At 41.7% G+C, this 25,300-nt stretch overlaps 1 protein-coding gene across 2 annotated transcripts in view; it reads right to left on the reverse strand.

The window, feature by feature from the left end:
- Positions 1-581: 581 nt before the first annotated feature.
- TMEM243 (transmembrane protein 243) overlaps positions 582-25,300 on the reverse strand; it is a 37,659-nt gene continuing 12,940 nt past the window's right edge. The window contains exons 3-5 of one of the 2 annotated variants that reach the window (XM_089686008.1): positions 15,205-15,255; positions 13,640-13,744; positions 582-1,164 (exon numbers count right to left, since the gene is read on the reverse strand). In XM_089686008.1, coding sequence (XP_089542134.1) covers positions 1,042-1,164; positions 13,640-13,744; positions 15,205-15,255 — 279 coding nt within the window. In that variant the 3' untranslated portion in view covers positions 582-1,041. The remainder of the gene's footprint in view (positions 1,165-13,639; positions 13,745-15,204; positions 15,256-25,300) is intronic. The other variant, XM_089686015.1, reaches the window with a different exon arrangement.

Raw genomic sequence — 25,300 nt, forward strand, 5'->3', positions numbered from 1 at the left:
GGGTGAAAGTGTCCGGGCTTGAAGTGGTTAAAAGGAGATTGACCCTCTCTACTGTTGTCATTGAAAGAAAATCCAAAAGGTTGGGTTGTCCCCAGAAAAGTAATAGTGGGGAAATCTTCCAGTGGTAACACCTGTTCTGGTGACCTGGGAGTCCCTAAGGAATTCCCTTAAATTTGCAGATATTTCCTCTCACGTTCGGTTTGGTTATGGGACAGGAAGTGAAGGGAAATCTCCACAATGGGACACAGATGGCAGAAAAAAAAAAAACAAAAAAACACTGACATGGGTTATAACCCTCCCTTGCTCTATCCAAAATGAAGGAAAAAAAACATTTTTTTTTTGCTTATAGTTCCACTTTAAGATTCCCAAGAAAGCACTGTCACAGTTCAGCTTGCTGGTTACGGGCATTAGCTACAGCCCTACAACCCAGAAAGAACTCAATTTAGGTGAAGAAGCACAGAATGTATTGTAATTGTACGAAAAAGGACACATTGTCTACAGTGTGCTGTAAGATATGGTAGAGACCAGTTTAGTAGCAAGTTATTTTTAGTGCTTAACCTTATAAAATGTGAAGAAACAGATAAGTAAATTATTTTATTTATTGAAACCCACTTGTTCAAAATGTCTTTCACAGCCTAATATCATTTTGGTCACGTGAAACATAGTACTTACTGGCATCTGTTGCATAGTAAAAAGAAAATGGTATTATATTTAAACAAAATAAAGATTATTTAACATTTTGTGCAGTCTTTTATCTTCGTATTCATTAGCATTCGTCCTTGAAATAATGAAAAATCTAAAAAAAAAAAAAAAAAAAAAAAAAAAAAACACAAAGAAAAAGTGCCAGTCCGTGGCTATTAGCAGAAGTTTAAGTGCAACAATGGTTTAAAAGGTGAAAAAGTCTTTTATGGCAGTAAGTCTTCCCTTCCCAAAAAGGATAAAGTAAAACTTCAGTGCTGTTTCCACCCTGTGTCTTCATGCTCTGGCATGGCCATAAAATATGCTTCTCAATGCAGTTCATGCTGTCCTGTTCCCCCCGATTCATTTCCCCACATCGTGAAAATATAGGTTGGCACATATACATAACATGACAACTGAGAATAAAATGTAATATATGAGATTCCTAAACTTGGGCTCCAAGTCTCCTTGCCGGTACCAAAAAATCTGCAAAACAAAAGTATTTAAGAAAAAGTCAAGCTGCATATAACAGTAGAATAAATTAGTAACAATGCATGGCCTCTCAGGCCAGAGTTTCTTGCCAATGGGACCCAATCAGGTTTTCTCCTTCCAGATTTACCCAGTGTAGTATCAATGAATTAAAAGGATTTGCCAATTTTTACTCCAGACACTTTCTTTTCATTGGTTCTTGTCCATCTAGAACTCTTTGCAGTCCATTTACTAAAGGTAAACATTTGGGTTACTTTGCAAGCAAATTTTCCCCAGAGCTTAATGAATGTGGTGAAATTTCAGTTTACAAAGAATACCCAATTACATGCAAGGAAAATGAAAAATAAAAATGCATTTTTACTTGCACATGATTGCACAAGCTTCACCTGCGCTCAGGGGATAATGCTCTTGCACAATGCAACCTTTTTGCCTTTAGTAAACTATACCCCCCATGAAGCAAACAGGTATGTGTCATGGGCCAGCTGTTCAAGTTAATGCTTGATCAAATACAAATTTTACAAAAAAGTTTTCTTGGGCACTTGAAAATGGGTCGTGGATGGGTGTTCCAGCATGAAAGTGACCCAAGACATACAGTCAAGGCAACAAAGGAGTGGCTCAAGAAGAAGCACATTAAGGTCCTGGAGTGGCCTAGCCAGTCTCCAGACCTTAATCCGATTGAGAATCTGTGGAGGGAGCTGAAAGTTTGAGTTGCCAAACGTCAGAAACCAAACCTTTAAGACTTGGAGAGGATCTGCCAAGAGGAGTGGGACAAAATCCCTCCTGAGATGTGTGCAAACCTGGGGGCCAACTACAGGAAACCGTCTGACCTCTGATTGCCAACAAGGGATTTGCCACCAAGTACTAAGTCATGTTTTGTGAAGGGGATCAAATACTTATTTCCCTCATGAACATGCAAATCAGTGCATCATTTGTTAGAGACAGAACAGCAACAAAAAAAATCAAAAGAAATGCGTGTCTCAGTGTTACAATACACCTACCATTCAATGTTTAGACTGATCATTTCTTTGTGAGTGGGCAAACATTCAAAATCAGCAGGGGATCAAATACTTATTTCCTTCACTGTATGTCCACCTTCAGAGAGATCTTTTAGCAGATGCAGTTAAAGGATAATTAATAATAGTATGAAGCATTAAATCTGGTAGGCGGAGGTCCACTATTGGCTATGATGTGCCAAACCTAGCCTTGTAGTATGCTGTTCTGCAACTGTCATACTTAGAAAATATTTGGCCTATGATAAAAGGTTTCCAGAAATGCTGCTCAGTCAGTAATTGTAATGATTTCTTTAGAACAGAGCTTCCTGGCATTGTATTGATATACCTAAAAGCTAATGAAAAAATAGCTCTAAGTTTGTTTACAAAGTATTCAGCTGGAATGGAAGGCAAAAAAAAAAAAAATGCCGCAACTGCCCAGCACAATTATTTGCCCAATGAAAAAAGGCAACAATCCCAATATAAGAAATCTTATCAAGTGCCTGTGGTGCTCTTCCCTCTGCTTTCCATGGGAAAACATGAATGTTCACCTTGAATACCTGTACAACAGTTCGGTCGCTCAGCAGCCTGACGCCTCTATCTGGTTTCTGTTCACAAGTATAGTTGCTATCTCCTCCCTTACTGACTGCTTTTAGTAGGTTTCCAAAGATGGTAATGCAGTGGCTTAAAAAGTGATTTGCAAGATCACAACATAAATGTTCATTTTACATAGATACAAGTATAGCAAACCCTGCTAGTTACAGTTTACTACCACGTGGCAGGATTTTCTACCGCACACCCAGATTACAACCCCTGGAAAAAAGTATGGAATCACCACTCTTGGAAAAAACGGCCATTCAATTGTTTAATTGTGTAAAGGAAAAAAAAAAAAAAAAAAAAACAACTAATCACAGACATGCCTACAAACGATTTTCATTTAACATTCCAACCTTCTGGCTTTAAGAAACACGGAAAAAAGAAAAAAAGAAACCTGTAGTCAGTTGCAACTGTTTTCGCAGATCAAGCAGAGGAAAGAAATATAGAATCACTCAATTTTTATGAAAATATTATGGAGTTATGAAAAAACCCACTACAGTACACCACTAGTTCTTGGTTGCAGGACCTCTGGCTTTTATAACGGCTTGAATTCTGAGGTATGGATTTAACTATCGACAAACTGTACTCTTCATCAATCCGGCGCCGACGTTCGCTTAGTGCAGTTGCCAGATCAGCTTTGCAGGTTGGAGCTTTGTCATGGACCATTTTCTTTCATTTCCGCCATAGATTTTCAATTGGATTGAGGTCCAGACTATTTGCAGGCTATGCCAATTAGCATTATATGTCTTTCTTAAAGGAAAGTTTTCATGGCTTTGGCCCTATGGCAAGATGCATTATTATCCTGAAAAATGAGGTCATCATCACCAAACATCCCTTCAACTGAATACGAAAAGTGTCAGAAATCTCAATATAAACTTGTGCATTTATTGAAGATTTAATGACTGCCATCTCCCTCGTACCTTTACCTGACATGCAACCCCATATCATCAATGATTGTGGAAATTTGCATGTTTTTTTCAGGCAGTATATTTTATACATTTCATTGGAACGACACCAAACAAAAGTTCCAGCATCATCACCCCACCCATGGCAGATTTGTGATTCATCACTGAATGTCACTTTCATCCAGTCATCCACAGTCCATGATTGCTTTTCTTTAGCCCACTGTAACCTTGTTTTTTTCTGTTTAGGTGTTAATGATGGTTTTTTTCTTTTGGCTTTTCTGTATGTAAATTCCATTTCCTTTAGGTGATGTCTTACAGTTCAGTCACAGATATTGTATCCAGTTTCTGCGCATTTGTTCCTCATTTGCTTTGTTGTTCATTTTCTGTTTTCAAGGCATATTGGTTTAAGTTTTCTATCTTGACGCTTTGATGTCTTCCTTGGTCTACTAGTACGCTTCCCTTTACAACCTTCCCATTTGATTTGTACTTGGTCCAGATTTTAGACACAGCTGACTGGGAACAACCAACATCTTTTGCAACATTCCGTGATGATTTACCTTCTTGAAGAAGTTTTATAAACCTCTCCTTTGTTTCAACTGACATCTCTCCGGTTTGAGCCATGATTCATGACAATCAGTTTGGTGCAACAGCTCACCAAGGTGTGCAAGCACTCTAACTGCAGACTAATTAGCAGATGTAATCTGATGCAGATGTTTGTTTTAGAACTGCAAAGTATATGGTGATTCCATAATATTTTCCTCAGAATTGAGCGATTCCATAATTTTTCTCCTCTGTTTGATCCGCAAAAACAGTTGCAACTGACTTTTTTTTTAAAAAAAAAGAAAGAAGACTGTAATTAAGTGTTTCTTAAAGCCAGAAGGTTTATTAAAGCCAGAAGAATGTTAAATGAAAATAGTTTGGAGGCATGGTCTGATTTTTTTTCTACACAATTAAATAAACATTTTCCAAAAGTGGCAATTCCATACTTTTTGCCAGGAGTTGTACTGCCACAAAAAAACAAAAAACTTAGAAGTTGTAATCTAGTCCCCAGTTTCTTTATGCTGCCTTTCTGATACATTGGCAACACTATCAGATCATCACAGCCTCAAACCCCTTTCTGTATACCAAGGTGACAGCTTAAAAGTAACACTAAAGCTTCATTGTTTTGTTTTGTTTTTTTAAATAACAAAACAGGTCTATACTTACCTGCTCTGTGCAGTGGTTTTGCACAGAGCAGCTCAGATTCTCTTTTTTGGGTCCCTGCTGCCGCTCCTGGCTCCTCCTCCTTGGGCATTACTCCCCCCCAGGGAAAGCTGTGTGCTTGTCCCCGAGCCACTGCTCTATGTGTCCATAAGACACAGAGCCGCAGCTTGCCCCAGCCCTCTCCTCATTGGCTCACTGGCTGTGATTGACAGCAGGAGAAAATAGGGAGGAAGTGTCCCCAAACAGCAGAGCTTGATGAGAATGTTGCTGGATCTGAGGGGGCTCAAGTAAGGATTGGAGGGGCTGCACATAGAAGGTTTTTTACCTTCATGCATAGAATACATAAGGTAAAAAATAAAAAAAAAAAAACACTTTACATATTAAAGTATAACTAAAATTTCTTTTTTTTTTAGTTTTGGATAGAGTGGAGATGGATTATAACACCCATAAGGTTTTTACTGCTGTTTGTGCCCCTGTTAGGACAAATAGAGAGGGCGATTTTACCTGTTTACAGTTATCATCGAAAGCAAAATAAAAGCCCACATTTTGGGTTGTCCCCAGAAATGTAACAGAGGGGAAATCTTCCAATGGGGACACCAATTCTGGGGACCTGGGGGTCCCCAAGGAATTCCCTTAATTTGCAGGAATTTTCTCTCACTTTGTGTTTTGGCTATGGGACAAGGCATGAAGGGAAATCTCACCAATGGGACACAGATGGCAAACAAACGGGGGTTATAACCCTCCCCCTTTTCTTTTCCCCATTTTGAAAAAAGTAAGAAGTTTTGCCTATAGGTCCAAATTATTGTTTAATGCCACAAACACCACCAAATCTTGTTAGGGACTTATTAAAAACATTAAAATATATTTACCTATAGCTGCCAAGTGATTAGTCTCCTCCAATCTTTTGCACAGCAATACTAAATTGGGAGAGGGAGGGTCAGAAATGGCATTCTATCAGGCTCTTCTGCACTGCACAATACTGTTCATCTGACACTAATAGGAGGAAACAGAGAGAGTACCTGCCCCTTTACTGTTCAATCACAAGCTGGGCGAGTCTTAGTCCTCATGCACACTGGATGTTTTTACAGCTGCTGTTTTTGGCTTCTGAGGGTTTTTTTCTACAGCCAGTAAACCCCCCAGCATGTTATCCTATGTGTCCATGCACACAGACTGATCAGCATTTTTTGGCTGGAAAACACCCCCAGAACTAGTGGGTTTCTAGAGGAGTTTTTTTTAGCTGTAAAAACGCTGAAAAATGCAGTGTTTTTGGATGTTTTTTGAGCGAAACAAAAAATTTTTTTGGTAAAGAAAAAAAAAAAAAATACTGAAAAAACGCGAAAAAACACCGCTAAACGCTAATGCAAAAAAAAATGCTGAAAACTTGTGAAACTCAGCAATATTAAAAAACGCCCAGTGTGCATGAAGCCTTAAGGTGGCCAAAAACTAGTAGATCTTTGAACGAACAATCCTACAAAAATTCTCAGTTCATTTAGTGGCTTGATGAATGTTGTTCGAAAGTACTGCAAAATGTTGTTGTTTTGTTAACACTTGACCTTGGACCAAATGGACTTTCCCAAATGAAAACCACACACACTGTTAGAAATCTGTTCAAGAAAAAAAAGTTGTCCAACCTGCTCCTTCTAATTTTCTTGTCACTACAGAAAAACAAACATCTATTTGACCCCACTAATGATTAGAAACTCAAAATGTACATTTTTAAATGAAAACGTTTGAACACAAAGCTACTAATGTATGGCCAGCTTAAAGTGGTTGTAAACCTCAGACATGAAATATGAACAAAGCATACTCCTCCATAGTACATGCTTGTCTCAATCCAGAGTACCATTTATTGTCTGCTGCCTTGTTTCTCTGATAGAAGCATGAGTCACGTCTGACGACTTATGCCGACACCAAAAGAAAAATGGTGATGGGGAGGGCACAGCCTGTGATTGACAGTCTCAGCTGTGTTGCTGTGGGAAGGGGTGTGTCCCTTCCCTCCAATCAGCTCTCAGAGCGCTCCTCACTGATGTAACTTCAGCTATCCACCCTTTGCTTTTCTGAGCTGAGAGATTCTGTCTAAAATTCTGCACTTTGAATGAATGCAGGGGAAAACCAGAGTTAGGCTTACCGGTAACTCCTTTTCGTTGAGTGTTCCAGGACAGCCCCTTGAGACGTAGTGCTCCTCCCTCCGGGTCAGGAAACACACCATCCCCCATGCCTTTAAAGGCTGACCTCCATCCCCAGTTTTTATTCGAGAACTAGCGGAAGACACTGAAAGACACAAATATATATATATATACATATAGATAACCCCATATACAACACTTGTACATTTGAAGGGTGGGAAATTGCAGCTGTCCTGGAAGACTCGAAGAAATGGAGTTACCGGTAAGCCTAACTCTTGTTTTCTCCTTACGTCTTCCAGGACAGCCCCTTGAGACGATAATCAAGAACTTACCCCCTTAGGGCGGGCCCACTGCCTGGAGGACCCTGTGTCCGAATGCCTGCTCCCTATTTGACAGGAGATCTAGGCGGTAATGCTTGACGAAGGTAGAGAACTTTGACCAGGTGGCTGTCCTGCAGATCTCCTCCGGCGAAGCCCCGGCCCTCTCTGCCCAAGAAGCTGCTAAGGATCTCGTCGAGTGGGCTTTAACAAAGGGGGGAGGAATACCTAAAACTTTGTAAGACTCCCCAATAGCTAATCTAATCCATCTACCTGTAGTGGAGTTGGATGCTGCGGAACCCTTCTTTTGACCAGAAAACAAAACAAAAAGGGAATCTGACTTTCTAAATTCCCGGGATCTATCAAGATAAATCATAAAGACTCCTCCTTACATCTAGCAAACTTAGCCTTTCTTCTTCCTTACCTTCAGGAGAAGAGTAATAGGTCAGCAGGACTAAATCCTGAGACCTGTGAAAGGAGGAGGATACTTTAGGTATAAAACCTGGATCCGTCTTGAGGACGACCCTGTCCTCAAAAACTGTCAGGTAAGGCTCCCTAATAGAAAGAGTTTGTAATTCACTCACCCTACGGGCTGACGTGATGGCTATCAAAAACACCACCTTTAAAGGTCAAAATCTTAACCGTAGATTTTTTCCAAAGGCTCAAATGCTTGCAGATGAAAGCCTTCAGGACTAAGGATAGGTTCCAAACTGGACAAGTCTTGACCCTAATTGGTCTAGACTTGGAAAGAGACCTGAAGAAGTCCACCACAAAAGGATTTTGCTGCAGGGGAATCTGCAGAAAAATGCTTAGGGCCGAAGCCTGAACCTTTAGGGTGCTAATCGAAAGACCTCGATCCGCCGCTTCCTGAAAAAAATCCAAGACTGCCGAAATGTCTGGGGGCCCCTGTCGCTGGCCAGAAAACCATGAACTAAACTTTTTCCAGACTTTCGAATAAATGGCTCTGGTAACTGGCTTATGGCAGTTAACCAAAGTTTTTACCACTGTCTCCGAAAACCCCCTGGCTTTGAGGAGCTGTTCCTCAAGAACCAAGCCGTCAACTTCAAGGTCCTGATCCGCGGATGCAGAAGAGGGCCCTGAAAAATCAGATCTTCCCTCTCCGGGACAGGAAATGGGCGAACTGAGACAAGACTGTTCAGTAGGGAGAACCAGGGCCTCTTTGGCCAAAAGGGTGCTATTAAGACTAGATCGGTCTTTTCCTTCCCAAACTTTTGCAGGACCGCCGGGATTAGTCTCACCAGAGGAAATGCATAAGCCAAGTTGAAGTCCCAAGGGGTCGACAGGGCGTCTATCCCTAAGGCCTGCTCTCGAGGATTCAGGAAAAAGAATTGACCGACTTTTTTGTTCTCTTGGGATGCAAAAAGATCGATCTCCGGATTGCCCTCATTTGCGGACTATGTCTTGAAAGACCTCCTGGTTGAGAGACCAATCGTCGTGACCGATTGGTCGTCGACTCAGGAAGTCCGCTAGGGAGTTCGGTTACCCCTTCAAATGAATGGCGGCTATTGACAATAGATTTCGTTCGGCCCAGGCCAGAATACCGCCTGCAATCCTCTGCAGAGAAGGGCTTTGCGTACCTCCCTGCTTGTTTATGTAGGCCTCTGTCGCCGACCGAACCTGCAAGTGACGGTCCTCTAACTTTGCTCCAAAGGCCTCCAACGCCCTCCGAACCGCCATCAGCTCTCTCTGATTTGAAGGCCTTAAAGACTCCACTCGAGACCATTCCCCCCGAGCGGTCAACTCGTCTAGATGGGCTCCCCAACCATAACTGCTGGCATCTGTTGTCACAATAAGCGGAGCTAACTGACCCCACTCTAGTCCCTTGGTCAGATTTGCCTCCGTCCGGCCACCACCAAAAGAGACCTCTTGACTTTGGACGGGAGCTGGATCGCCTGCTCTAATGTAGAGGTGTCCCCGTCCCATACCCTCAGCAAGAACGACTGAAGCAGCCTTTGGTGGAACCTTGCCCATGGAACCGCTGGGAAACAAGACGTCATCAGACCTACCGCTCTTGAGACCTCTCTTACAGACACAGATAGATTGCTTTGCAATCTTGCCAGTGTCTGGTCCATCTTTACGACCTTCTCCCGAGGAAGGAAAATCTTCCTCTCCAGTGATGAAATCTCGTATCCCAGGTACACTACTCTCTGGGAGGGTGCGAGTGCCGATTTGTCCCCGTTGATGAGCCAACCCAGACCCTGAAGGAGATCCTGAGCCACCCGCAGTTCCTCGGTCAATTGCTGATAAGATCTGGCCACAAAAAGAAGATCGTCCAAATAAGGAACAATCGTGATCGACCTCAACCTCAGGGGAACTAAGTCCTCCGCCAACACCTTGGTAAAAATCCTTGGTGCTGAGGCTAGCCCAAAGGGCAAGGCCTGACACTGCCAGTGGAAGACCTGCGAACCCATCCTTATCGCTATCCTTAGGTATTTCTGGCTTGCTTGATGAATGGGGACGTGAAAATATGCGTCCCTTAGATCTAGTGTGGCCATAAAACAATTCTGAAAAAGGATACTCCTTACAGAATAGATTGACTCCATCCTGAAATGTTTGTATCTCAGGGCCTGATTCAGAGGTCGAAGGTTCAAAATTAGCCAAAACCTGCCCGAGGGCTTTCCCATGACAAAAACGTGGGAATAACACCCTGAGCCCAGTTCGCACTGAAGAACCCGAACTAGGACCCGCTGGTCTACTAGATCCCCAATCAGACCGCAGAGAGCCGGAGCCTTCTTCCAGTCTTTGGGAAGATTGGTGACCAAAAACTTGCTTGGAGGACAGGAATCGAACTCCAGTTTGTAACCCCTCTGAATCAGGTCCCAAATGTAGGGGTTCAGGGAGATAGACGCCCACTGAGGGAGAAAGGACCCCAACCTTCCCCCCACCGGGACGCTTAAGTCATTATGACTTGGAGGGGCCTTGAGGAGGATTGAATAAAATCCCCCCTTTTCCCCTGTTCTTATGCCCTGTCCAATGTTTTTGGGCTGACCTTCTCTACCCCGCGGCATCTGGGATTTTGGACGAAAACTCTTCCTGAGAAATACTTTACTTTCCGGGAAGGCTTTCTTTTTGTTGGCAGTACATTCGAGGGCCTCCTCCAACCCGGGGCCAAAAAGATTATCCCCTGAGAAAGGCAAGGCGCAAAGGCGTAGTTTAGATGCAGAATCCCCTGCCCAGGTTTTTAACCATAAGGCCCGCCTGGCTGAATTAACTAGGGCCGAAGATCTTGCCGCCAGCTTAACAGACTCCGCCGAGGCATCTGCCAAAAAATCAGCTGCTTTGAAAAGTAAAGGCATAGACTTCAAAATCTGCTGTCTCAAAGTTCCTGCCACTAGATGGTTCTGTAACTGGGTAAGCCAGCATTCTAAATTTCTGGCGACACAGGTAGCAGAAAGGGCTGGTTTAAAGCTAACTGAAAAAGACTCCCATGCCCTACGTAGCAGGACCTCACCTCTCTTGTCCATGGGGTCCTTTAATGCCCCCATGTCCTCGAAGGCTAGATCCATTCTCTTAGAAATCCTGGATAAAGGCGCATCCAATCTTGGAACCTTATTCCAAGGCTGAGAAGCATCTTCATCAAACGGAAATCTTCTTTTCAGAGCCCCTGAAAAGAAGGATTTCTTTTCCGTGTTTTCCCATTCCTGTTTGATGGTGTCAAAGAACCATGAACCAGGAAAACTCTGCTCTTCTTAGCATGGAGCCCCTGGTACATGAGGTCATGCTTAGACAAAGACACTTCCTCCTCCTCAATTTCCAAGATCTCATAGATAGCCTTTAAGAGATTGTCCACTTCTTCTATGGCCAATTTATATCTGGAGCCTCTAGAAGCGGTACTCTACTCGTAATCAGCCTCTGAACCCGAACCGGCCTGAGAGGAGGGAAGGGACCCGAGGGTCCTCCTCTTCCGGGTCTTCCTGCCTGACTGCCCCTACAGCCGTGGCTGACTGCACCCCAGGCCCTAGCGGAGCCTGCATCCTATCAAACAGTGACCTAAAAGACTGAAATGTGGCCGTCATGTCATCCTTGATTGAGGATAACACCTTGTGGCAGGTCGTGAAGGCCTCATCCTTCACTAGGCTATCAATACAACCGCGGCACCCCAACTTAGCCACGCACACTGCACACTTTTTCTTTGGGGCCTGAACCGGGGTCCTATCCTGGGTCTTAACCTAAAGAAAAAGGACAAAGAACAATACGGACCCTCAGCTGCAAAAGACCCCACTACACACCCTGTGTTTTTAGGGGAAACTAAAGCGTGCCCCACCCATCACCTGCCCCCAACTGGGGAGACCATCAACCACCCTCCCAAGAGTCAGCTAAAGGGGACCCTCCCCAAGCCTACCTGAGAGGAGACGGTGCCGGAACCTGGATCCGTCTGCAATGAAGGGCCCGCATACATGATGTTCCAACCGGTGTGGATCACACAGCCTCTGCTGGCTCCATGCCTCACTGACCGCCCGAGTGGAAGCCTACGCCTCTTCAGGAGGCTGGAACCAGCGTCTCCGGCGCCCGCCGATGACGTCACTGCGCTGGACTTCCGATCTGTGGAGCGCAGCCTCTTCAACGGAAGTGACCTAACTTCCGGTCCGTGACGCAGGGCCTCGTCCACCGGAAGTCGCGTCAGACTTCCGGCCAACGGACACAAGGCCCGCCCCTACCGAAAGTCCCGCCTGTTCCCCTTCTGCCCAACGCTCAGCACTCCTGTACTGGCTTCCTGGGGGAAAGAGAATTTACCAGGCCCAAAAGGGAGCGGATGCCCAAACTCACCGCCGGACACCCCCGCTCCCCTGCAAGTGAGCCTGCCACCGGCGGTCCCCCGCCTGGGGATGAAGGCTCCCACGCGCTGCCAGCCCCACTCGCCACAGAAGGATAGCACCGGGGAGGAGGTACGTGAATCCCTGGGCCCACACTCTGCCCCTCTGAGAGTGCAGAGACCCCGTAGGTTCCAAACATGTTCCTTCTGGATCAGGAAACACTAAAAAACTGGGGATGGAGGCCTGGAGGTCCACCTTTAAAGGCGCGGGGGATGGCATGTTTCCTGACCCGGAGGGAGGAGCTTTACGTCTCAAGGGGCTGTCCTGGAGGACGTAAGGAGAAATATGCTACAAATAAACAGGTACAACTTATGTAGGAGGATTTGTTTCATCTCCGCGTATCACCTGAGGCCAGTCACTTCACTGGGTATATGAAAGGGTTTACAAAACACTAGCACTAGACCGTATTGTTCAACCACTTTGTAGTCTGCATATATGTTTTTAGTTAGGTCAAAGACCTTGCTGTGTTGTCTGTCTATGTCACAACATTGGCCAAACTGAATTACAAATCCTCTGACAAGCAAGGCAGGTCTGCTATACAGTCTCCTTCTGTTAGGATGTTTGCGTGGAGTTCAAATTGCATTTTGTTGCTATCTGGGGGTATAAGTAATGCCAAATTCTTTACAATCTAACCTTAGAAGTGTCTTATGAACAGTAAGCTGGGCTTAAAGTGTATATCCAGCCAAAATGTCTTTTTTTTTTACTTTTGGGATAGATTGGAGAAGGATCTGAACCCCTGCCTGTTAGATACATATTCCCCTCATTTACTGGCCCAGTGACAGCTGTTTTGCAAGACAAAAAGTAAAAGGAAATACTGCAACAGGAACACTAAAAAAAAAACCCAAAAAAAACAAAAAAAAAAGATTTTTATTTTGTTCTTTAACAGAGCCCTTAACAGCGTCTTGTTTAGGATATTGCCTTACCTCCTGCCTGGTAAAACTGGCCAGTAAGTGAAGGGAAATTTCTCTAGCAGAGCCCCCTATAGCAGTAAAACCCGACAGGTTCTAATATTTCTCCAATGTATTCAAACACAACAAAACAAAGAAAAAAAAAACAAAAACAAAATAAAAACAAAACAAGTAGGGGGGTGGTTGGTTGGCAATGCAGTTTAATGGTACAGGAAGAGAAACTAACTCTAAAGCACAAATGTCTTTTTTCCCTCTTTTTTTTTTTTTTGCCATCTGTATCCCATTAAAAATATTTCTTTTCACTTCCTCTCCTGTAGGCACACCAAGAACGGATATGAAATCTATACAACTGAGGGAAATCCACTCTTAGACCGTTGTCACCAAAACCTATTTCCTATATTCCTGTTTTTTTACAAAACTTTTGAATTTTTTGTCTCAGTAACAAGGACAAATAAAGTAAAAATTTCCCTAAAAAAGGGAAAAAAGGCAGCAAAAAAAAAACAAAAAAAAAAAAACAAAACACTTTAGGATTTCATTCTTGAATCCTTCTGGAGCTACATACCATTTTTCTCATGTACAGTAAAATACTTACCAGTATGAGACTAGTTATTGAGCACAGCAGTATGCAGAAGGCAAAGAAAACATTCACTGGTTTTGGAGGTGGTTGGGGAAATACAAAAGCACTGATAATTGTCACCTGTAGAAAAGAAATTACACAGTGATTGAGGAACTGAAATAACATTTGCATTACAGAAAAAGAAAAAAGCAGGAAACATATTCAAATGTGTATCAGCTCCCACATGCAAGTCAAGAATGTAGAAAATACATCATCCAAATACAGATGTCAGGTTATACTGACACCCACCCCAGTTAGCTGAATGACTCAGAGAAGGGACCTGTCCCAGGGCAGTACAGCCTTTTGCTGCATTTGAAGGAAAATGATTGCACCACGGTAACAGATTTGATTTCTTCTTAGTATGAGTAAATAAGAATCCAACCCTGGAAAATTCTGAAATTATCACTTATATGGAAACAGTTTTAGCGTCAACTTAAGTTATGCACGTATGCAGCTGATGAAAGTGTGCACAGGCATATGTTAAATGTAAGAAACATACATGGGTATATATACGTGATTTTGCATTTCCGGGTAGTGGGTGCGCGCACCCTACCCGCACTGCCATTGGTGGCCTCAACTGTCGATCACCAGGTCCCGGCCAATTACTCCCCGCCGACACACAGCAATCGCCAACTATCACTGATACTGTATGTAAGCAATACAGATCTCTCCAGTCAGCCCCTGCACATTGATTTGTATGGCTCAGCATAACAGAGCCATACAAAAGCAGTGTGCTGACACAGTGAAAAAAAACAAACACACAGCACACAGTAAAACAGCACACAGTTAACCTTTTGATTGCCCCAGATGTTAACCCCTTCCTGCCCAGTGCCATTAGTACAGTGTCTGTGCTTTTTATTAGCACTGATCAGTGTATTAGTGTCACTGGGGATGTCAGTGACAGTAAGTTCCCACCCAGTGTCAGAATGCCCGCCGCATTCCCGCTAAAGGTTGCTGAAAAAATCCCAGTATCTATACCTCCATTTGTAGACGCTATAACTTTCACGTAAACTAACTAATTTACACGTATTGGGATTTTTTTTTTTTTTTTTTTAGCAAAGACCTGTAGCAGAATACATTCTGGTCTAAATTTATGACGAAGCTTGATTTTTTTTAAATTTTTCACTGGACATGTTTAAAAAGACTGACAATTTTGAGAAAAAAAAACCCACTATATTTTTGACTTTGCTTTTTTTGTTTATAGCACACAAAAAAAAACCAACACACACACACACACACCACACAGGCGATCAAATACCACCAAAAGTAAGCTCCATTTGTGGGGGGGGGGGGGGGGAGAAAAAGGACATGAATTTCATTTGGGTGCAGTGTTGCATGACCGCACAATTGTCAGTTAAAGTAACGCAGCACTGTATCGCAAAAAATGGGCTGGTCAGGAAGGGGGGTAAATCCTCTGGAGAGCAAGTGGTTAAAGAACACAAACTAACACAAAGTTAAACTTGGACCTATTTGTCAAGTACAACACTATTACTAGTTGAACTAAATGACTGAATGGCATTAAAAAGAAAATAAATACTTACCAGGACCAGAAGGGATGTTAATATACCAACAATAATGTTGATGATTCTATCCTGACAACAAAATAAAGAAAAAAGGATCATCTCTTTTGCAATAGAATTTGCATTTTCTATAAAAAACTGAATGTTTCACTTAAAGTGTTACTAAACCCACACCAGTTAAATCAGTCTGTATATGCAGTCAAGCATGCTTGTTATACTCACTGTGTCTCAGGGGTTTATTTTCCACATTGTGTAAAAAGGTGGTTTGATCCAGTCTTCTCTGATCCTCCCCTTCTTCCATTGTCACCTAAATGTCTCCGGATAGAACATTGGTTTGGTTTGTAGGCAATCTGCACACGGCTCAGTTTGGTGTGTATTGCTAGAGAGATTTTTTTTTTCTTGGGAGAGTGCATGTGATCAGCACAGGGCCAATCAGGACTGTCCAGACAGAGGTCCTGCATTCTCCTACAGGTGAATGAAAATGCCTACTACAAGCTGTAACCAGTGCTCTGCTGGACACTGGTAGAAGTCACAGGACTGCTGTAACTGCTCATGAGAAAAAGGAATTTAGCAGTTTATAATTTACTAAAATAATCGCATGTCCATGTTGTGTGTACTGTGGGAGACCAGATATAGTGAGTGCAGGGTTCTGGGCTTAGTAACACTTTAAACACAGAGATTTCAGTTAAAAGCACAAAAACAAAGGCTTAAACTTATGACATGGTTTTTTATCAGGTTGTAAACACTAGTCCAAAAAAAGGACCATCTCCTACAATCATTTCCAAAAAAAAAAAAAAAAAATGTAGAGCAGTATTAAACCCCAAAACAAAAATTGTAATATATTGCAGCTTACTAATTCTTAAAACGCAGCGGTTGCAATCATTTTCTTTTCCTTCATTTTCACTTGGTGATCCAGCCAGCAACACACTTCTTGTCTTTGGCTCAGGATGGAGGAGAAACAGAGCCACCTTTGAGCAGTAGCAATGGCAATCTTTGGAAAGGGTAATGTTTAGATAGGCTAGCAGATTGAGGGTCCTTTCTCACATGGCAGACTCTGGCTGCAACCTGCTTGCTCATCAGGGGATCGGTCTGCTAGACAGGTCTCCATCCACTCCGTTTATACAGAGTGGACCAGGACACAGCCTGCTCTCCTCTATGGGCAGTCAGATGGAAATGGATCCCCTGCAGATTCTGTAAGTTTGTCTACTTACAAAGAAATATTTTTATCATACGTGTATTTTAAAATGACAGAGAAAGAATATCAGCCAAAAATCCAGGGGAAAAAAAAAAAAACAAAAAAAACACACGATACAAATGTTATTAACCGAGTCGCAGTGCTGGGAGTAAAATAGGTATTTGATCCCCTACCAACCAACAATAATTCTGGCTCCTACAGACTGCTTATATGCTCATGTGGTACCCAGATTAGTCCTGCCAGGTGGTTTGTTAAAGAAAGTCTAAAAAAAAAAAAAAAAAAAAAAAAAGGATTTACTGGCCAGATAAGGTGAAAAAAGACAAAGAAAAAAGCAAATCAAATGCAGCCACCACATATAAAAATTGGTAAGCTGCAATATAATACATTTTTGTTTCTTGGTTTAATATGGCTTAAAAGCAAACCTGTCAGTCTGTAAATAAATAAATAAAAAATTGAATTTATATTTCAACTCTCAGATCATCCTAAATGCCAGCTACAATAGACAATCTGTCACACACATCTCTCTAGTGGATCCTACCTTCACTCGGTTCCAGAGCTGCAGCCTCTTCAGATTTTGACACTTCTGGGAGTGTCAGATACCTATGTCTCCGGCTGCACTCTGTGGTTCCATCCTCTGACCCTCTATGCCACAGGTGTCAAACTGGCAGCCCTCCAGCTGTTGCTTAACTACAAGTCCCATGAAACATTGCAAGATTGACAGTTACAAGCATGACTCCCAAAGGCAGAAGCATGATGGAACTTGTAGTTTCTCAACAGCTGGAGGGCCGCCAGTTTGACACCCCTGCTCTATGCTACTACAGGACAAAGCATTTAGTTTTTAGGGGCTCACAAGAGGAACTACAAAGCATAGCAGGGACATGGGTACCTGACATTCACAGAGTGTTGGATGTAATTGGCTTTCAGCTGCGTAGATTTGTAGTTTCCACAGCTGGGCACTGCACCATGCACCAGGTGCTGCTTGACTTGTTTTTTTGGTCACAAAAAGTCACAATAAGCCTGCTGTCAAACATAACAGCACAAAGTTCATATAAAACACAAGGTAAGCTTTTTTTTGTTTATTTTTCGTTTTTTTAAAGACTTCATACTTACATACATAGTTGAAATGTGTGAAAAGACACTGGTACATCCAGTTTAACCGGAGTGTGAATATATATATATATATATATATATATATATTGGAAGTTTATTACATTCATGAAGTATTCAGACCCCCTTCACTTTTTTAAATTGTTATGTTGCAGCCTGATACTACCGTAGTTTACATTCATTTTGTTTGCATTAATCTACACTCACTACCTCTTGGAAACCTTCAGTGCAGCAGAAAGTTTTAGTAGCCTTCCCCAGATCTGTGCCTTGCAATAATCCGGTTTCTGAGCTCTGCAGGCAGTTCCTTTGCCCTTACAGCTCTGATGCATTGTCAGCCGTGAGACTTTTTATAGAGAGGTGTGTATCTTTCCAAATAATTGAAATTTACCACAGGTGGACTCCAATCAAAGTGAAGAAATATTTCAGCGATGAAGAGAAAAATGGGAGGCACCTGAGCTAAATTTCAAGTGTTGTTGCAAAGGGTCTTAATGCTTTTGTTAATGTGACATTTCAGTTTTTTTATTTTTCATATATTTGCAAACATTTTCTTCAAACTCTTTTTTCACTTTGTCATTAGGGGGTACCGAGTGTAGAATAAGGAGGGGGAAAAAAAAAAATAAAAAAAATTTAACTGTAGTAACAGAGTAGTATGAAAAAAAAACTAAAAGAGGGCCTGAATACTTTATACATGGAGTGTGAAATATAAATATATAACAAAAAAAAAAATTTTTTTTTTCATTATTTATTTTTCCAATATCCCTGAATTACAATTGGTAGATTCAGGATCTCTCTCTCTCGATCTATAAACACACTTATATTTGCAAACATGTTTATACTTACCTGCTCTGTGCAGTGATTTTGCACAGAGCAGCCCCAATCCACGTCTTTTCTGCCAGCGCTCTTGGCTTTTCCTCTTCTCAGTGTGGCTTCATAGGTACATGCCAACTATTGTGGCACACCTGCGGACTTGATCCCAAGCCGCCTGGATCTATAGACATACAGGAAAGCTCGGCCCCCACCACCGCTCTCTACTCACAGGCTGTGATTGAATTGTCTGTGTGAATGGACAATGTCCATTCACAGAAGTGTGGCTCAGGAGCAAGCCTGCTTGAGTGCCCCCATAGCAAGAGGTTTGCTATTGGAGAGCACTTGGCAGGGGAAAAGCCAAGCCTGCCAGCAGGGGACCCAAAAAGAAGGAGGGTCAGGACTGCTCTGTGCAAAACCATTGCACATAGCAGGTACTGTAAGTTTAACATGTTTAAAGAATATAAAATTTAAATGACAACCTTTAGAATCACTTTAATCCTTGCAGTGAAAGCCCAGCCCTACTGCAACGAATGACTTTTAATTTTCACACATCACTATTATCTTACAGGGAGAAAATATCTAACCTACAGTATAAAATGTAAATCTCATGAGATCAAGAGAAAAGACTTTTTTTTTTCTATTTCAATATTTTTTTATTAAAGAAGTTTTTGTTTTTATAATACAACTAGCTCATGATATGCTCACGCATGGGCAGAGCGGAACAATAGCATACATAAACAGAAACAAATCAGCAGGGTGCATTACCAAATAACGGAACGGCCAATGACATCAAGGAGGAACGGCAAAAAGCCGAATTAAATAGTAGCAGCAGCAATCCATCATATTACCGGAAAAAAAAAATTTAGGAAAAACCCCCACCGAGAAGTATCAGCTCAAAACATACAAAAAAAAAAAAACCCCTCCAAAAAAAGAAAGAAAATATAAGAATATAGAAAGAAATAAGAAAAGGAAGAAAGATTCAGGGAGAAAACATAGAATAAAGGAAGACTAGAAGAATCACGGATCCAGGGCTAGCACAGGCAACGACTACAAGAGGCCATAGCTAGTAGGAGGCAAGGAAAAATGTATCCAAGGTTCCCAAACCTTAAGGAATCTCGGATGAGAATCATAAAGTACACTACACATCTGTTCATTGATCAGCATAGCAATCATCCGGGTCTTCACCCCCTGGAAGACAACCAAAGGGGTTCTCCAAGCTTGAGTAACAGGAAAGTCAGATAGCATAATTCCACATACATTGCCATAGCCATGGCAACATAGAAAACATAGCAAATGGCACCAGATCTCATACAGCGCATGCACAAGATCTAGTGCCGATATCATTGGGCCAGCTGCAATATGGCAGCATGGGATTAGAGGAGGAGAAGGGGCATACTAGTATGTGGCCAAACATAAACAAAGGTACCAAGTAGGTTTATTCTGCAATAGATATTACAGTGATGGGGCAGTTTCAAAGAGGGGGATGGGATTGGCTTTAAAGTGGAATCTCTAAATCAACAATAATTTTAAATCCTTATGCCACTAGTATTAGTAAATAGATAAGTAAATCTAATATACTTTCCTGTTTTAAAAACTCTTTTCTTATGTTTCTTCAGTTACTTCCTGGTTTCCAGCCCTGGGCAATTGATGTCATACATCCTTTGAGTTTTCAGGAGGGGTTTTCTCAGCTAAGTACACTCCCCTGCCTGACCGCCTGCGCTAAGGGCAGATTGACTCTAGGAGGTAAATGCTACATGAATCATCTGCCCTTACTCATGATGGCCATGGCCAGAAATGCTGGGGGGGGGTTTCAAAGTGTTTTCTCAACAAAATAAAGCATGGAGACATGAATGGATGGGAGAGTTTGCATTGAATATAAAACATGAATTAAATAGTGTTTTCAGTTTGTGGTGCTCAGGTACCGTTTAGTTCTGCTTTAAGGTGTCCCAGCACCTGATGTGTACATGCTTGTTTCAGATCACTAACTTGCCAAGATGTGAAGAAAGGAGAAGAGTAACAGCTTAGGAGCGTCCAAAAAAATAAAAATAAAAAAAATAAAGTCCCCACTCCCAGCTCCCATATTCCTGTCCTGACATACCCCATTTAAAATTCTATTTTAAAGGCATTTATGCTATCTTGCATTAAGTCAATATTAGGATTCTGTGAGTTCTTAGTTTCCTCTACTTCAAAGCCATTTGAGAGCAATACTAGGTCACTTTGTACGCAAGAACAGAAAATCAGAACATCTTGTAATCTTGTGCAATAATCTCGAGAGTCACAAGTCCACTCCTCATGTAAAGGAATGAATGATTTAGTGAGGCTCTCCGCTTCTGGGGTTAGGAAAGTTTGTGGAAGGGTTTCCTCATTTTTTAGTAAAGTAAAAAAATTACATGTAAAAAAAACAAAAAAACACAAACAAAAAAACACCACACACAACTGCAAACCAGCTCCTAATTATAAATAATCATGATTCAAAGTGTTATGAACCATACCTAAATCACTCAAAAGGCAAAAAGGAAAAAAAAAAGTAAAACCCAAGCACAATAATTACGATCACACAAGAAACAAGCAAAAATCAGTGTGTACAGTTCACCAACCCACTAAAGTAAAATCAACATGTCTTATCTCTATTTGCCTTGTACATACATACAAACATACACACACTTATATTGCTCAGCATAAATGGAGTACACCCCAACAGATTGGTCAGAAAACCTTTACTGTTCTTTCAGAATCAACATTTTCTATGGGACATTATACTACTAATACTCCCACAAAATGCAGGCCATTGATTGAAAACAAGATTTGTTAATTTGCACACACAAAAAAATATTTTTCCTAACAAATTCATTCAAGACCATGTTGCAAAAATGAATACACCCCAATGAAAGTCTAAGATGCAAAGCTAATTTTTTAGACAACAAAATTCTAAATTACCAGAATTCAACTACAGGTGATTCTAATTATTCATTAAATAGGTGTCCAGCAGACAGTTGATTATAAAAAGGGCGTTACTTAAAGAAAACCCCTTCCCACTTCATACTATCAGCAATGGCAGCACATGAAAAGAATTGTCACAAGGCCTGAGAAAGAAAATAATTTCTTTACACAAGAAAGGTGAAGGATACAAGATGATCAGCAAAGCTCTAATCAGTCAGAATACTGTAGCAAAAATGATACAAAAATTTAACAAAAATGGAACTGCAACCATCTCACAAAGACGTCCAGGCTGTCCACAGAAGTTAACACCTTTACAGAAGCTTCTTCTGATGAGCAGGGTTGAAGAAAATCGCCATGCAGGTTCACTGCAGTTAGCTAAAGAAGTAGAAAGCCAAACTGGGGTTATTGTTTCCCCATGACACAATACAGTGTACACAGCAGAGGAATGCCATGCATGGGTGTCATCCACGAAGGAAGCCTCTCCTAAAGCCCATGCACAAAAAAGCCCACCTAGAACTTGCCAGGGCCCATGCTGGAAAGGAAGAAGACTATTGGGACTCTGTACTCTGGAGTGATGGGACCAAGATAAATGTTTTTGGAACTCATGGCTTCAAAACTGTATGATGTCACAAAGGTGAGGAATACAAAGAAACATGCATGGTGCCTACAGTGAAACATGGTGGTAGCAGTATCTTTCTGTGGGGCTGCATGAATGCTGCTGGTGTCGGGAGCTTTATTTCATTGATGGTATAATGAATTCACAGATGTACTGCTCTACATAGAAAGAGAAGATGATACCATCACTCCATGTCCTTGGTCGTCATGCACTTTTCCAACATGACAATGATCCAAAACACATCTAAAGGCCGATGTTGCATTTCTGAAGAAGAACTGGGTGGGTGAAAGTGATTCAGTGGCAAAGTATGTCTCCTGATCTGAACATCTATGGGGAATTCTGAAGAGACAAGCTGAGCATCACTCTCCATCCAGCATCCAGGCTCTAAAAAAAAAAAAAAAAAAAAAAAAAAAAAAAAAAAAAAAAAAAAAAGGTTGTTCTGGAACAATGGAAAGATCAATGTTGCAGTATGTCGCCAACTTGTTCATTCCATGCCTAGAAGACTTGGTGCTGTCCTTACAAATCATGGAGGTCCTACAAAATACTAGATGTAGTAGTTTTTGTTGTGGGGTGTATTCATTTTTGCACCAACTAATTTGAGTAAAACTGAAGATTTTGTAATCTCAGTTATATTATTAACCTTACTTTCATGTAACGAGCGAAACAAATGTTCTATAAAACTCAATTTTGTCACAGTTTTGGAAATTATTCTTAGGTTTATTGAGATATTGATTAACATTCTGGCCCAGCCTATAGCAGATTGATGGCCAGACGGGACTCCTTGTGACTGGGCATCATAGGACATCCTGTCAAAAAAGAGCCACTCACGTGGCCGTGGGACCCGCGTAGCAGCGCGATCTGTCACTACGGGACACAGCTGATGACATATCACTACACCGGCTTGTTGCCAGTGTCATGTGACTAATCACAGCAGATCTCATGTCAATTGTATACAAATTGATGGCTTCCTGTCATGCCATCCATTGTATACAATTGTGTGGATAGCTGTGATTGGTCAAAGCATTCACGTGGTACAGACAGGGCCAATCACAGCCCATCTGTATCATGTGATGAGATTTGCACAATCACAGCTAATCACAACAAAGAGACTGAATGAATCAGTTTCATTCAGTAACAAAGAGTGCAAATATAAATGAAATACATTGGTATTACAATCATAATGTGTTAAAAAAAAAAAATCCTGATCACTTATTTATTTTTTTATCCCCATATACTGTCACCAGTCTCTGATCACCACCACACCAGTTATAGAATAACGCTGTACTGGACTGGTGACAATATGTAAAAATAAATAAAAAAATAATAATGCTACATTTTCCCAAAAAATTGTAACAAAAAATTGCAACCTCCAAAAACCTCACCATGCCTCTTACTAAATACCTTGAACTGTTTATTTTCCAAAAATGGGTAATTTGGTAGGTATTTGTACTATCCTGTACTAAATAATATACACCAATTTGGGGTATTCTCAAAGAAATGTAGCAGAATACATTTTGACCTCAATTTATGAAGAAATGTTATTTGGCAAATTCTACAACACAAAGAAAGTCTCAGGTTTTTTTGTTTTATTTAGTAAAAAAATAAATAACTCAGTGGTGAATAAATACCACCAAAAGAAAGCTCTAATTTGTGTGAAAAAAAAAAAAAAAAAGATGATTTTTTTTATCTATATATATATATATATATATATATATATATATATATATATATATATATATATACACACACACATATACACATACATATACACACACATATATACACAGGGTTGCACGACTGCACAATTGTCATGCAAGGTGCGACAACACTGAAAGCTGAATATTGGCCTGGCCAGGAAGGGGGTAAAAGTGCACGGTATTGAAGCGGTTAAAATCTTACTTTGCAAAAGGGGTGTACTCATTTATATTTATGCTGAGCAATATATATATATATATATATATATATATATATATTATTTATATATTGCATACACACGCTGATTAAAAAGTATAGCATCATGTCAATTAAACTCCTGGAATATTGATCTGGTCAAGTAGCAGAGGGGGTTGTTAATCAGTTTCAGCTGCTTTGGTGTTAATGAAATTAACAACAGGTGCACTAGATGGGCAACAATGAGACAATCCTCAAAACAAGAATGGTTTTACAGGTGGAGGCCACTGACATTTTTTTCCCCTACTCATCTTTTCTGACTGTTTTTCACTAGTTTTGCACTTGGCCAGGTTCTGTGTCACTACTGGTAGCATGAGGCGATACCTGGACCCTACAGAGGTCGCACAGGCAGTTCAACTCCTCCAGGATGGCACATCAATACATGCCATTGCCAGAAGGTTTGTTGTGATCGCCAGCACAGTCTCAAGAGCATGGAGGAGATTCCAGAAAACAGGCAGTTACTCTAGGAGAGCTGGACAGGGCTGTAGAAGGTCCCTAACCCATCAGCAGGACCAATATCTGCTCCTTTGTGCAAGGAGGAACAGGATGAGCACTGCCAGAGCCCTACAAAATGACCTCCAGCAGGCCACTGGTGTGAATGTCTCTGACCAAACAATCAGAAACAGACTTCATGAGGGTGGCCTGAGGGCCCGACCTCCTCTAGTGGGCCCTGTGTTCACTGCCCGGCACCATAGAGCTTGTTTGGCATTTGCCATTGAACACCAGAATTTGCGGGTCTGACACTGGCATCCTGTGCTTTTTACAGATGAGAGCAGGTTCACCCTGAGCACATGTGATAGACATGAAAGGGTCTGGAGAAGCCATGGAGAATGTTATGCTGCCTGTAACATCGTTCAGCATGACTGTTTTGGTGGTGGGTCAGTGATGGTCTGGGGAGGCATATCCATGGAGGGACACACAGACCTCTACAGGCTAGACAATGGCACCCTGACTGCCATTAGGTATCGGTATGAAATCCTTGGACCCATTGTCAGACCCTGCAGTGGGTCCTCAGTTCCTCCTGGTGCATGACAATGCCCGGCCTCATGTGGCAAGAGTATGCAGGCAGTTCCTGGAGGATGAAGGAATTGATACCATTGAATGGCCCCCACGCTCACCTGACCTAAATCCAACAGAACACCTCTGGGATATCTATCCCTCTATCTATCTATCATAGTCCACCTTTTTAAAACGAAAAAATAAAAAACATCCATTATGAGAAATAGGAAAAAAAACAAAACAAAAAAAATGGTGCATTGAGGGGCAATGCACAGACTCCTGCAGGCTATTCGTACAGTCCCAGGTTGTACAGAGGTACACCCTCCAGTTATGGAGCGGAATAAAATCATCAATGAACTACAAGTACAGAGACGTCACTGCAATTGTGCTTCATTAATATCTAAAAACGGGGGGGGGGGGGGGGGGGGGCGCATCTCACAATTCAGTTAAGGTGGTTGTAAACCCTTACATATACCCAGTGAAGGGCAAGCCTCAGTTGATAC

This window comes from Staurois parvus, unplaced genomic scaffold, assembly GCF_062004578.1.
Source record: "Staurois parvus isolate SC_StPar_1 unplaced genomic scaffold, SC_StPar_1.0 ptg000019l, whole genome shotgun sequence".
Lineage (NCBI taxonomy): Eukaryota > Metazoa > Chordata > Amphibia > Anura > Ranidae > Staurois > Staurois parvus.